This window comes from Fundulus heteroclitus, unplaced genomic scaffold, assembly GCF_011125445.2.
Source record: "Fundulus heteroclitus isolate FHET01 unplaced genomic scaffold, MU-UCD_Fhet_4.1 scaffold_374, whole genome shotgun sequence".
NCBI lineage: Eukaryota > Metazoa > Chordata > Actinopteri > Cyprinodontiformes > Fundulidae > Fundulus > Fundulus heteroclitus.
Window position 1 is genome coordinate 23,406 of NW_023396786.1, and position 14,870 is coordinate 38,275.

General features: G+C 42.6%; 1 protein-coding gene across 1 annotated transcript; it reads right to left on the reverse strand.

The window, feature by feature from the left end:
• Positions 1 to 1,241: 1,241 nt before the first annotated feature.
• LOC105923551 (NXPE family member 3) lies at positions 1,242 to 10,747 on the reverse strand. The gene is made up of 7 exons (XM_036130707.1): positions 10,693 to 10,747; positions 9,841 to 9,875; positions 8,807 to 9,235; positions 8,123 to 8,418; positions 3,761 to 3,831; positions 3,148 to 3,342; positions 1,242 to 3,068 (listed from the first exon to the last, which is right to left on the reverse strand). The coding sequence occupies exons 1-7, from the start codon at positions 10,745 to 10,747 to the stop codon at positions 2,458 to 2,460; spliced, it is 1,692 nt and encodes a 563-aa protein (XP_035986600.1). The 3' UTR covers positions 1,242 to 2,457.
• Positions 10,748 to 14,870: the final 4,123 nt, after the last annotated feature.

A 14,870-nucleotide genomic window follows, 5' to 3' on the forward strand; every position in this document is an offset into this window, starting at 1 on the left:
CAAGATTTTTTTTCTTTTCAAGGGTTAACGTGCTGGACACACATTCAGCAAGTACATGTATTCTATTACTTTACAGAATATATTTGTTTAATTTCATTTAAGACTCTTTTAAAGGGATCCACTGGTTACATTCTTTAAATCCGAGCCAATAAATAAATTTGGTTGATATAAATTCAGGGTTTTTTTCAGCAACGTAAACTACAAACATTGTGATGCATTTACAGCTTGAATAACAAAAAATGTCTGTTTGTTTTTACATCATAGCTCTGACCATTAAGATAAGTTTCCTCTAGATTTTTGTTTAATTAAAACAGAAATCTGTATGTTGTCTGTTTTTGGCAGCATACACCAATAAGCTCAGATGAGATCACTATGTGGACATTATCACATTTTCTAACAGGAGGATAAACAAGATGTTATCTGTGGGGATTATATGCATCATGAGACCTTAGGTCCCTGTGATAAATCGAAAAGGACACCATTTTGGATCATCCAGAAACTGGTGTTAATATCCCAGACTGTATTCAGGCTCTTCAAGGAATGCAAATTCTTCTTCAAGACTGATGGCAACAAATCAGGATTTTGTCTACAACAGAGTCAAACCTGTACTGCTCAATTTAAGCAGCAGTTACACAAAGGGAATCTGGAGAGTATCCTCTGTATAGGATAACTGGCCTGAGCACAACAATTAGCAAATCCTATTGTTTTTTAGATTCTGAGCAAGGTTAAGATAACCAGCTCACAGTGTTAATGTTTTTGAGATTGCAGTAGTTTGTATGTTAAAAAGTTTAACATCTGTTTTAGATGCACAAAAACAAAAGGTCTTCTTCATCCCACACTACAAAAAAAGTCTCAGCTGAGCAGATGTAACTTTATGTAACATTTTTAATGTCTGTCTTTAGAGATAGAAAACTTTAGCATGTGAATAACAGACACATTATATTAGGGCTGGTTTATAAATTAATTTAATTGATTAATTTAGATTTACAATTTTTTAAGATAAATTTTTTTTAAAATCTGGATTTTATATTGCCAATCACTCAATGGGCCTCCACGAAGAGAATAGCATGAATTGCTGAATATATGTTTAGGAAAATATATAGTCAAAATATTGTAAAGAGGTAACTTTTTTTCTACCATAACACGGGACACTTTAATTTACTTATATTTAGTCTTTTTGAGCTACAAAAGTGAAGTATGTTCATAGCTCATTGTGTAAAATCACTAGCAGCAAACATTTTGTTATATCTTCATTGTTTACCACGGCATGGCCACCATCTTGTTTTACAGCATGTATTTAGTAGCACTTTGAATTCAGGTCAACTCCCAGGCAAAATACTTGACATGAAAGCAAGTTTTCAAAATAATTTATTTAATTTATTTTTGTGACACAAAAAGGAGGAAAAAAAACGATTAATCGGATTTGGAATAGTAAAATCTGCAATTTTTAAGCCACATCGCCCAGCCCTATGTTCTTTTTTGTTAACTGGCATTGAATTGACCATATGTATTTTAATATTCATTTTCCAATAGGGCCTACATCCTCAGTAGTAACTCAGCCAAGGAGAAAAAAGAATAAATGCCTCATTGAAGCCACACTGACTCCATAGATTTCAGTCCAAGACTTTTCTGATTTAAAATAAGGCAAGTGTGAATGCAATATACGTTGATAGATGCAGGATTGAACATGCATTGGGGATCTTGAATAGTCATCTACATCTACATCTATACTTAAACATTATCATTGAATCATCAAGATTTTTTAGGAGTAAATTAAGTGGAACACATATGAGCAGTCAGATTCCTCACCATGGTTAACAGCAGATATCTAATATTTCTTTTACCTTTAGTAGGAAGATGTTATATTAATTTTAGAATACAAAAAAATACATTTGAGTGGTAAAAGGCTAAAGCTAGACAGAATTATTCCAAGTTTATCTAATTTTAGCACTTTTGAAATAATTCAAACTGAAACTGTCAACAGTTAGCAGGTATTAACCTCCACACTGCCATAAGAGACAATAGTTTAGTTTGTCATGGTTTTCTCAGCCAAAAACATAAAAAAATCCGACTTACGCAAATGTTGCACTAGCAGAGGACACCAGCTGGATCAACTAATTCAAAATCATTCAACCACAACATGAACAGGAAAATCCCATCAAAACCCATCTTCAGTTCTGTTGTACAAATGACACAAGCAAATTTAAGCCTGTTTACTGTTGCTTAAAATAGCTAAAATTAGCTAAAATAGTATTCCCCCGCTCTATCAATTCATTCCCTTTTCCATAGGCTCATCGTCAATCTCTCTACAACAGCTGAAGGAACTAATACATATAACTATACAGAACCTAATCTGAAAAGACATTTTCAGGGAACGTCACCTATGGTGCTTTTGGTTTGGTCAGTAAGTCCAGTCATTGCCATAAGACAGAAGTAGGTGCAATCGTTCATTAGAACCTACACTTTCTCAATACAAATCTCTGGCCTAGAATCCAGTTTTTTGAAGGAACTTTTAAAACTCCCAGCTATAGGACATATATAGGATAAAAGAACATCAACCATGTTCTTAATTATGTCAGACTCGGGATGGAGTTTGTGTGGAAGGTGATGAGCCAGGATCATCTCCCAAGCATCTACTAGTCGGACATTCACTCCTTCAAATATAGCTCTTAGTACCTTATCACGCTGTAGCGAAAACCAGTCACTGTTAGTCAAAGTTTCGTAAAGTGTCAGCTCTTTGGGGTTTGCAGTCCTGATGATGACCATTGTAGCAGGAGCTCTGGTCAAGAGTCTCACCACTGCTCTTCGAATGTTCAGCAGACGTCTGATGTACACCTCAATAGGGAAAGTGCTGAAGTGAGACCAGATGCCTATAACCACAAGAGTGTCTGACCCCCCAGCCACACGATCTAATTCATTGGCAATGTAATGCAGCTGACTGACAGGCATGCTGCCAAAACGGATGGGAGGGCCGTGGCTGCGGAACGTCAACAAAACTTTGTTCACAAAATCCAAAGCCATACAAGGACCAGTTTGCTTTGAGCTTTGCAGATCAAACTCCTTGAGCTCTAGAAAAAAAGACAGAACACGTTGGACTGCAAAATAGACCGATTTTAACTGTTGTGAGACATGTTTGTGGACAGATACCTGGTAACGCCTTGGTTAAGTATTCATACCACTGCCTAACAGTGGAGTCCCCATAGATGTAAACAGTTTTGCCTTTCAGACACTGGCTGATTGCTGTGGAGTTAAACTGTTGAACTGCGGTGCCATCTAGTGCTTGCCATGCACCCTGGTAGTAATAACCAGTTGCTCTGGTCTCAACAGTACTTTGGTTTCCACCTGGAGGGCCCAAAAACAGATATAAAACAACTAAAAGTAGATAAATATTAGGGCACCCTGGCAAGTAATTCCCTACCTTATTATAGCCAAATAAGGGCACTTTTGACAAATCTTTCCTTCCAACACTACTCAAACCTAGCTTGCAGTTTGACTCGTCTTTAATATCCCAGTCTTATGGGATTTAGTAAAGGAAGTTAAGTTGTGGACTATTCTTGTCCATAGTCTTAATGTTAAATCAGTTATCGTGACAGCTTAAGGAGTAACAAAATTTCAGTTATTTAAGAAAGTAACTACCCAATTTACAATGTGAACTCATTGCATTCAGAACCAGGGGTATGAGGAGGAAAAAGGATCAACTCGAAATATATTGTTATCGTGGATCTTTTTTTTCCACTTTTGTAGAAAAGCTGGAGTTTACCTTTTGGTTTTGGCAAAACAATGACGTTTGCAGGTCCTGAAGCTGGAATGGAGACTTTCATGTTGACACCACTGAAACAAAGCAGGTATAGCCATTAAAGGAAAATGAGAAAAACTAATAATCATAATTGCCAAAATTACACACTTATTAGCATGGTGAACACTTAGACTTAGACAACTTTATTGTCATTTTGTATGTACATGCATACAGAACAAAATTCCGTTGCATACAGCATACAACAGTGTAATGGGATTGCAGGTGCAATAAGGCAGCATTGCAACATAAAGTGCAGCGGTGATCAGAATGTAACACTACAGGAGAAAAACAGTGTGCAAGAACAGTATACAGAAGAATGTTCAGCCATTGTTTATGTGCAAAAAATAATGGTGCAAAAAGGCAATAATGGTGCAAAAAGGCAAATGGATAATGAAAGTTCAGCAACATTTATAGTGCCAAATAAGGATGCAAATGTGATGCAGAGTGTAGTGCCATCACACCATGGCTGAATTGTGTTAATTTGAACATGTACAATGGGAATCAAAATGCATTTTAAGCAAAGAACTTCCACACAGTCACAAAGGAGAGAGACTCAGCTGGGATGGCCCTTCTCTCAGCAGGGGTTCCCTATGGCTATAAAAGTTTTCCCCAACAGACAAAGACTTGTCTTCAGACCTTACTTCTTCAGGACAAAGCTATCAGCCATCACCTCCTCCCTCCTTTAGACAAAAGGAGGAGAGGAAGGCTGGCTGAACCATGAGGCCACATGGTCCCCCTCTGCTGGGACATCTGAAGAAATGTAGCTGGGCCAGCCACGCCTGATCCAGGGTCTGCTCAAGTCGTCTGCCTTCTTCACTGGAGGACCTCCCTGGCATCGGAAGGAACTGCTGGGACAGAGCTAAGTTGCACTCTGACTGCTGCGCAAACCAGCCACAAAGTAAGGGATGCCAAAACAGCTTTGTTCATTTTTGTCAGCTGTTGCAGGGAAGCAGATGCGAGACGGTGGATGCCTTCCCTCACCAGACAAGCTAAACGGTCACACTATTTAATGGACATTGGTCGAGGCCTCCAGGCTGCCCAGAACACGCTTCACTAAGCTGCCGACCACGCTGTTGGTTTGCTCATAGCTGCAGAGCTAAGCGCTAGCCCGCCAACAACAAACCGATGATTCTCCCTGCTTCTCAATGCTCCTTCCTGAAATGGCCAAATTGGACAAACTCACACGAGGCAAAAGACAGATTTGGCAGAGGGACCCAAAAGGGAACGTTTAAATGGTTCATTTGGGAAATGTTTGTAAACCATTTGCACACGGTGTCTTTGAACAAAAGGGGCTAATGGAGGTAGCTCATTGCTAGCATTCGGTACCATGTCATTGTCGAGTGTGTTTTTATGGTTATAACAAAACTTATCTCCACAAGGGTTTCATACATTTATGGGACATTAATGTTTACGTTATCCAGCCCACTCATTATGCATAAAAATAAAGCTAAATCTTTTATTTGCAATCGCTGAATGCCTGCTAGCCAAAATGCTATTAGCTCCTGCTAACATCCGGTTCCAGACATTTCAAAAGGAGCTCGTTTTAAAGCATTAAAGCTTAACCGTTCTGCTCGGCCATCCTTTGATGGTGCTACGAGCCTTATTCCCGCATTGATATCAAATATTAATGTCGGTTTAAAGGCAATTTTGATAACTTTAGATTTTAAAGATCGCTAGTGCTCGAATTCAACCCTTTCAACCATTGTCTTGATATCAGCTTAAGAGCTGATTATCACCAGACAATACTTAACAGACAGAGGGTTATTTATTAATATTAAATAACTTTAAACAGTGTATAATTGCACAACACAGAGGGCAGTTCAGAGTTCAACAGTCTGATGGCAACAGGGAAAAAAGCTGTTACAGAACCTGGTCAGCAGGGAGAGCAGTCCATGGTGGGGGTGTGAGGGGTCACTGACGATGTTACAGGCTCAGGACACACAGCGCTGTGATGAAATGTCCTTAATAGAGGGAAGAGGAGCCCCGATGATCCTCTGTGCTGTCCTTACCACTCTCCTCACGTTCTTCTAGTCGGAGGCGCTGCAGCCTCCACACCATACAGAGAGACAGCTGGTCAGAATGCTCTCTATGGTGCTTCTGTAGAAGGTCATGAAGATGGGCGGGGGCAGGTGGGCTCTCCTCATCCTCCGCAGGAAGTAAAGGCGCTTCTGTGCCATCTTCACCAGTGACGTGGTGTTCACAGACCAGGTGAGATTGTCTGTGATGTGCACCCCCAGGAATTTGGTGCTGTTGACCACCTCCACAGCTGAGCCGTTGATGAGCAGTGGAGCATGGTGAGGGCGGTTCTTCCTGAAGTCGATGATGATCTCCATCTTCTCCACGTTCAGGATCAGGCTGTTGTCTCTGCACCAGCCCACCAGCGGCTCCACCTCCTCTCTGTAGTCCCTGTCGTTGTCGTCTCTGATCAGGCCCACCACAGTTGTGTCTTCTGCAAACCTCACAATGTGATTTGTGATGAACCTGGGGACGCAGTTGTGTGTCATCAGAGTGAACAGCCAGGGGTCTCAGGACACAGCCCTGAGGGAAGCCTGTGCTGAGGGTGATGACATCAGAGGTGTTCTGTCCGACCCGGACTGACTGAGGTCTTTTGGTGAGGAAGTCTAGCAACCAGTTGCGAAGAGGTGTGCAGAAGATCCAGATGTTCCAGTTTTCCCACCAGATGCTGTGGGATGATGGTGTTGAACGCTGAACTTAAGTCCAGGAACAGCATCCGCACGTGGGTATTCTTCTACTCCAGGTGTGCCAGGCTCAGGTGAATAGCGGAGGAGATGGCGTCCTCAGTGGAGCGGTTCCGTCGGTAGGCAAACTGGAACGGGTCGAGTGTTGGGGGGAGACTGGAGACAATGTGTTCCTTTACCAGCCTTTCAAAGCACTTCATAGTGCAACAGGCCGATAGTCGTTAAAACAGGTGACTTGAGGTTTCTTCGGCACCGGAATGATGGAGGCAGACTTGAAGAATGCTGGCACTGTGGCTTGGTCCAGCGAGGTGTTAAATATGTCTGTAAGGACACCAGCCAGCTGACCTGTACACTCTCTAAACACCCACACAGGTATGCTGTCAGGGCCTGGGGCCTTCCGTGGGTAGACTCTCCTCAGAGTCTTCCACACGTCAGCTGTGTCAAGGCAGAGTACCTCCTCTTCTTGATGGGGAACATCTCATCAAGGTTGTTATTGCCACATCTCATCAAGGTTGTTATTGCCTTTTAGATTTTTTGTTTTTAAATCTTCCACTATGTTTACTTGTACCATTACCCTGTAGTCCTTGTCAAAACAATCTGTAAATATGAGTCATTAAGCACAGCAGTTGAAGGCAACATCTGTGGCATTTTGCTGGCTGTATTTGAACATCATGAAGTCAGTCAAATTGTGTTGATGCTGTGGGCAGAGAGGACCTTGTATATGGCTCGAATATGGGGGTTCTGCTGGATCTTGGTCACTGTCCACCCTGTGGTCTGCATTTTCACGCCTTGCTGGTTTTTCTGTCTGACTTTGCAAACTTGTTTAGGGGTGGGGTTCCCGAACCTGGCAAGCCAGATTAAGAATGTGTAGCACTCTCTGTTTTGCACATTATCAATCTAGGACTGCTCCTATCAAATCTGTCTGTGGAAAGGAAGGACATTCAGCAGAACTCTCCGAGCTGATTGGACAAAGTAACATGTAGTGGTTGGTGTTAGCCAGGTTAAGGTCATTTTCCAATCTGTGGCTCATCCAATAATTTCAATAAAGACAACCTCAGCCACCATGTCTATGTACATGTAGAAACATGCACAAAAAGACTGTGTTCCAGCAAAGAGATTCAGGTGCATGCTCACAAGGACTTTGCAGTAACAAAGAACTTGGTTTTTATCAACTGGCATGACTGTGGATGCAGTAGTTACCTTCAACTCTTTGTTAAATATTAAGTTGTAATTATATCTGTCAAATTGAATTGTTTATCTTCGTGTTTTCACCTGCTTTTTAGTCCCCCCTTTGGTTTTACTCCTCTGTCCTCATCATATTTTTCTTTATAATTACCACGGCCTGTCAATTGGGTTGCCTGAAGCAGTCATTAATTTAATGAAGAAAACTGTGCAACAGCTTGACATCACCCCCTCCTCCCATTTTGCAGCACAGAGCTGCCACTGACACTGCCAGGCAACCAGTTCTACCATGCTGTTGCGACCCTTTGGCTCACCTTGGTGAGAAACCTTAACAGCTGACAAAACCATGCATCTCAGTTTTTTTTATGTTGCAAAGGCCTAATAATTAATAGTATTTTGACATTTTTTACATCCAATAAAAACAAAAATTAACATTGACATGCACCTTTGAAAAAGCTTTTCCTCCATAGCTGTGATGTTTTGTCTGAATCCTCCTTTGGCATGGGAGATCCTGGCGTCACAGTCTAATATCTTTGGCTTGTAGCAGAACCACGGCTCACCCGTGTTTATGTCAGTGTAGTTGCACAGCTTCTGCTGGTTTGCATTAAGGCATATGTTACAAGTGGTAGTTTCCGTGACTGAGCCTGACCGAAAGAAACTTTGAAAGTAGATTCTGTCAGGCTGCTCCTGTGTCAGTTTTTGTAGTACTGTGACTGCTTCACTGGGGTGAACTAGGGTCACCTGTAGAAAACAATTAGAATAAAAACTTTATAAGATGTTTTGGCAATATTTATAAGATGTAACAGCCCTACATGGTATTAATGTTCCATTTTAGAAATTGATCATTTTAGGTCAAAATCTAAAATATTCTGATCAAACCTCAATTGGATAAGATTCTACTGAACAAATACTTTTGAACTAGTTGGGAGAGTTATGCAATCTTTATTACACATGTAAAATTCTCAAATTGTATCTAATTCTTATGGACCCAGTATTAACCCTTTGTGACATACCTAGAAAATACTGTGTGCTTGGAAAATGAGGACAAGGTTACCCAAGGCAATTTATTCTCAGTTAACCTTTATTGTAGGAAGATTAAGACCACAATTTATAAAAGAGTGTGTCTTACCTCAACTTGTGCATTTCCTTCCCAGAGTAAAGAGAACACAGCAGAGTAGGAACCATTGTGATGATCCTCAACATGCCCTGCCACTCCTGCAAGAAAAGTACGATTGTGCAGCCGAGCAAGTAGAAAATCTCCTCCAGACTTCTTAGGGCGCCCATGAAAGTCACAGATTCTTATCGAAACCCTCAGCTGATCCCCTACTTGCCAACTTCCCCCTCCGTTTCGTGGGAGAATGGTGAAGGTGCTATGAGCAGGATCACTAGTGTCATTCAGGGAAAATTTTGATTTTAATAATGGGGTTTCAGGCCAAAAAATTGCATCTCTGAGGCAGTCCAAAACAAGAACCTCCTTAGGTGAATCAAAGGAACAAATGCTGGTTGGCTTGGATAACTCAGTGGAAAGCTTCAGAGTAACATTGGCACTCACTTTATCCTGAAAGGAGAGAGTTTTACAGTTTAAGCAAAACAAATGTTTTTACTTTATTGACAGCTCTTGACATTTAAAAAGTTACAGCTATAACTTAGTGCAGTCTGTATTTCACTTCATTAGCTCCCGGCTTCAGTTATCCTCTTTGAAACTGTTAGTGTGAAAAGATATTTAAATTCAATTCATATCGAAATATTACTTTTTTTAAATTTTAGAATTTTATGTCCCAAACAATTACTATTTCACACGTTAGTATTTATTAAACCAAATAATTTCTTGTTACAGTAATTATTATATTTAATAAACACTAGGAAACACTACTCGCTACTCAAAGAACATGCAAAAGAAAATAAATTAAAATAAAACAAGTGAAAATGGATTAAATGAGAGGTAGCAATTCTTAATTCAATTCACAGTTGTTTAACATCACATTCAAGAAGTCGGCACTTTGACATAGCAGCATTGAAAGACAAAATAGCTTGTCAGGATGCAGCTTGTAGGCTGCATGCTGAGCCTCTCTCCCTCTCTCTCTTTCCTGCGCAGCCTGATTGGTTTCACCTGCAATTAACCTCCAACTGCTTCCACCTGGTTCCACCCTTATTTAAACTCACCTCTTTCTGCTCTCGTCGCCGGTCCGTAGTGTTCACTCCTGCTCAGTCTCTGCCTGTATTCTGTGTCAGCTCAGTTTTGTTACAGTCAGCCTGAAGACGTTGCTTCTACTTGGTTTCTGTTCAAGTCACTTCTCTCAGACTCTGCTCAGCTCTGCTCCATCAGAAGCTCTCAAGTTCTGCAACTCAGTTCCACGCTCTCAAGTTCTGCGACTCAGTTCCACGCTCTCAAGTTCTGCAACTCGTTTCCACGCTCTCAAGTTCTGCAACTCGTTTCCACGCTCTCAAGTTCTGCGACTCAGTTCCACGCTCTCAAGTTCTGCGACTCAGTTCCACGCTCTCAAGTTCTGCGACTCGTTTCCACGCTCTTAAGTTCTGCAACTCAGTTCCACTCTCTCAAGTTCTGCAACTCAGTTCCACGCTCTCAAGTTCTGCAACTCAGTTCCACGCTCTCAAGTTCTGCAACTCAGTTCCACGCTCTCAAGTTCTGCAACTCAGTTCCACGCTCTCAAGTTCTGCAACTCATTTCCACAGTCTCAAGTTCTGCAACTGTTCCACAGTCTCAAGTTCTGCAACTGTTCCACAGTCTCCGGTTCTGCAGCGGTTACACGGTTTCAGGTCCTCCGCTCCAGAGTTTCCTCCCGGTCAGTCACCCATTACTCCTCCTGTCAGCCAGCATCTGCACCCTTCATCTCCGTTCATAGAAGACTCTGGTTCCTCTCGTCAAAACCCTTTATTCTGTTCAATAAACTCATTTCAAGAACTAGCTCTGTGTGTGCGTGCTGTGTCCGGGTTCATCCAAAGACAAATCATGACAATTACGGACCGGCCAATAGGATGAACCCGAGCACGCACAGAGCTTGGTGCAGAAGCTGGCAGGGTCTGCTCCACCTCTGCTCCGGTACTTCATGGTTGCCCCGCCCGTGGTCCGTCTAGTTTGGCTCGCTGTGTTGCGACGTCCACCTCCGACTGTGTTTCCGGGTTCGCTTTCCGTGCGGCCCGCCTCTGACGTAGCCTAGTGTAACTTCCTGCTGCCCAGCGTTTTCTAGTTTCTGTTTTGTTTAGAATTACTTTTTGGGTTCTTGTGTTTTGAGTTATTTAACGGTCCTCAGTTTTTCAGTATCCCTTAGATTTCTTAGAGTTCTTGAGTTTCGTTTTTTTTTTGTTGGTGTTCTAGTCCTGCTTTAGTTTCTAGTCTTGTTTTTTGGTATTCTTTTCTGACTTAGAAGATTCGTTTCTGCTTTCTGCTAATTTGTTTAGGCTTAACCTTAGGGTTGGTTTATCTAGGATTTTTTGTGTTTTAGAGTCATTTAGGAGTTTTTTTTGTTTTCTTTAGAGTATTTGAGTTTCTGTTTTGCTTTGGGTTTATTTTCAGCTCGGTTTAATTGTTGTAGGTTTTCCTTTAGGCTTTCGAATTTTGGTTCAAGATTTTAGTTTTCACCTTAGATTTCCTGTTTTTCTCGTGTTCTTAATTCTAGCTTTAGTTATCTAGTTTTTCATTAGTTTAGCTGAACCTGCCCTCGTCTCCCTGTTTTTTGCTTTGTTTTATAGTTTAAGCTCTAGGTTTCGGTTCCCCTCCTAGTTTTCTGGTTTTGTTTTGTTTTTCCTGTCTAGCCCCTGTAGTTCCTCTCGAGTCCTGTCTTAGTATTGTAATCCCTGGCCTAGTCCTCTTGTCTTGTCTTCCTCCGTGTTTAGGCGCTGCCAGAGCCCTCCGGCGCTTCTAGTCACCGGCTGAGCCCTCTGGTGCGCCAGCCTGTCGCTGCCCAGCGCATGCAAGCCGCCGCCAGAGCCCCACGGCGCTCCCATGTCGCCGGCTGAGCCTCTGGCGCGCTCGGCCAGTTGCTGCTCGGCGCATTCCCTCTTCCTTGGCGTGTTAGGACGCCCTCCGTTCGTGTTCCCTGGCGTGTTAGGACACCTTCTGTTTGTGTTCCCTGGCGTGTTAGGACGCCCTCCGTTCGTGCTCCCTGGCGTTAGGACGCCCCCGTTCGTGTTCCGGCGTGTTAGGACGACCTCCGTTCTTGCTTCCCCTGACGTTCCCATACACCAGTTCTTTCCCCAGGTGTTACCATACACCAGTTGTGCTCCAGCGTTTCTATACGCTGTTGAGCCCTAGTGTTATGGTCCGCCTGTACCTTTCTCTGGCGTTTCCATACGCCAGTTCTTTCCCTGGCATTTCCATACGCCCGTCCTCTTCCCTGGCTTTTCTGTACGCTAGTTGTGCTCCACCGTTTCCGTACGCTGTTGAGCCCTAGCATATCAGTACACCTGTCTTGTCTCTCTAGTGTTCCCATACATCTGTCTTCCTCCTTTGGCGCTGTCGTGCACTCGTTCCTTCCCTTTGGTGCTGTCGTGCGCCCGTTCCTTCCCTTTGGCGCTGTCGTGCGTCTGTTTCCTTTCCCTGCGTATGCCTGCCTTGGTTCCTCCGTGTCCCCTAGTCTCTGGGCTCCCCAGTGTTCTCTAGGCCTTGGTTCCCCGTGTTCTCTAGCTTTTGGTCCCCCGTGTTCTCTAGCCCCTTTGGTTCCCCGTGTTCTCTAGCCCTTTGGTTCCCTGTGTTCTCTAGCCCCTTTGGTTCCTCTGTGTTTTCTGGCCCTTTATTCCCCAGTGTTCTCTATCCTTAGGTCCCTTGTGTTCTCTATTAGGTCCCTAATGTTCTCTAGTCTTTGATCCTTTTGGTTTTCTGTGTTCGCTGGCTCTTTGGTCCCTCAGTATACAGTTTTGACTCTTGCCCGCCTTCCTGGGCCCCCTCCACCCACCCAGCGTGGAGATTCTGGGCCGTCCGGTGTCCGGCCTTGGGGGTGGGAGGGGTACTGTCAGGATGCAGCTTGTAGGCTGCATGCTGAGCCTCTCTCCCTCTCTCTCTTTCCTGCGCAGCCTGATTGGTTTCACCTGACAGGCTGCAATCTGCTCCATCAGAAGCTCTCAAGTTCTGCAACTCAGTTCCACGCTCTCAAGTTCTGCGACTCAGTTCCACGCTCTCAAGTTCTGCAACTCGTTTCCACGCTCTCAAGTTCTGCGACTCAGTTGCACACGCTGCCCCCCCCCCCAGCTCCCCGCTAGAGGTGTGCGATACCAGGAATTTTTAATCGATCCGATCCAAAGTAAATACAGGGTGAGCATTGGCGATATTGATACAATACTGATACTTTTGACATTTAAGCTTGATGTATCATGAAACTGTTGACCTTTCGGGTTTTGTGATTATTATTTTATTATTACAATTAAATAATAATAATAATAATAATAATGTTATGTTCAGTGTTTTTTTCCTAATCCACCTCTTATATCTTTCAATCCTTATGTAATTTTTTCTGTGTTGTGTGCACCTGCCTGTTGCTTTAATCCTATAAATGTCCCCATCGTGGGATAAATAAAGGATTAGCTTATCTTATCTTAAATAACACTGTTTAATATGATATATGTTGTACTGGGTTCTTTCAAGGTCTTAATTACATTTTCTGTGTGGGCTCCAGTAACATGTGATAATATCTACTTATAATATCTACTTTGAAAGTTAACATGAACTGCTGCTTAAGATGACCACTTTTATCTACCTGGATGTTCTCTGGAGGACTGAAACGGCTCAGTCAGTAACGACAGTCTGTAGGTCTGGGTCTGTCGGGGCAATGAGAGACGTTTCGTCTCCTCTCTCCATTTCTGTTGCTCAACGTTGTCTTGCTCATGGTTTTTCACGTGCTTGTATAAATTTGTTGTGTTTCCACTGAATTTAACCGGCTTTTTACAAAACATACAGCTTGATTTCATTTACGGTATTAAAATATAGTCAGACAGCGCTTCTTTCCCTCTTCATGTTTTTCCGCTCCTGTGGTCTCTCTCTTTCCGAGTCTGAGCAGCAGCAGCGCGGTTGTTTGTGAGAGAGAGCTGAGTGGGTGGGCCAGGCTGAGCCTGCGTGCTGATTTGCTGGTGCCGCTGAGCCATGTATCGGGGGGGGGGGGGGGCATCAGAACTGGACCAAGGAGAAATAGCGTAAGATGGCCTGGTGCCGACTTCACTTACTTATTGCTTTAGTCACTCAATTACAGAGCAAGAGCCTTGCTTCAAAAGTGATGTCTGTTATTACCGACAGAGACACTGCTCACCTTTAAGCCAAATGACCTCCAGTGGATGTGCCTTTTATGGAGCAAGACGATCAAGACACTAAAAAACAGGAACAGGACAAGGGAGTAATTCTTAAACGGGCAAAGAGCTCTCCAAACCCTTCCTCTCATTATCAGTGATGACCTTCTCCGCTGCTGTAACATAAATTAAAAAACAGAAAAAAGCAAAAGGTTACGTTAATTGATAAAACATTGAGTGTGATTTCCTAAAAACAATTTAAACTTTCTATTGTTAGAAGTTTAGTACAAGATGCTTTGTTCAAATATATTTTATTTATGCAAAGTATCACCAAATGACAGTTTGTTTACATATTTGCCAGAACCACATCTTTTTAAAAAAAATAAATAAATTACATTACATTGTGTCATGATTTGTCTGTGTGAACCAAGACAGAGCACACACACACACAGTTTGTTCTATTGCAGTTTATTTAAAGTAATGAGTAGGATGATGATGAGCAGAGTTAGTACTGGACTGGAGAAGTTGGGTGCAAGAGCAGGCTGACTGGAAGAGACTGGGAAGAGTGCTAGGAGATGCAGGGCTGCTGTCAGACCAGAGGTGCAGAGCGAGACAATTCTTGGGGTGTAGGACTGCTGGAGCACAGGGGTAGCAGGCAGTCCAGTGACAGAGCAGAGGGCAAACCTGGAGCACAGGTTTAGTAAACCAAAAATATACAAGCAAAGTTTATTTGATGAAGATTTTTCTCATCAAGCAAAACCCGCATAGGATTACTGTCTATATGTGTCTTGATTTTAGTGAACAGTACATAATTTTGAAGCTAATAGAGAAACGAAGATTTTTTTATTGATTTAATTTTTTTCCCTTCCATTGCAGGAGGTAGAATATGTTACATACTTTGGAAATTCTCTGCGCCCTCTGAATATCTGAGAACGGCTTCCTTTTTGCCATTAAACGCA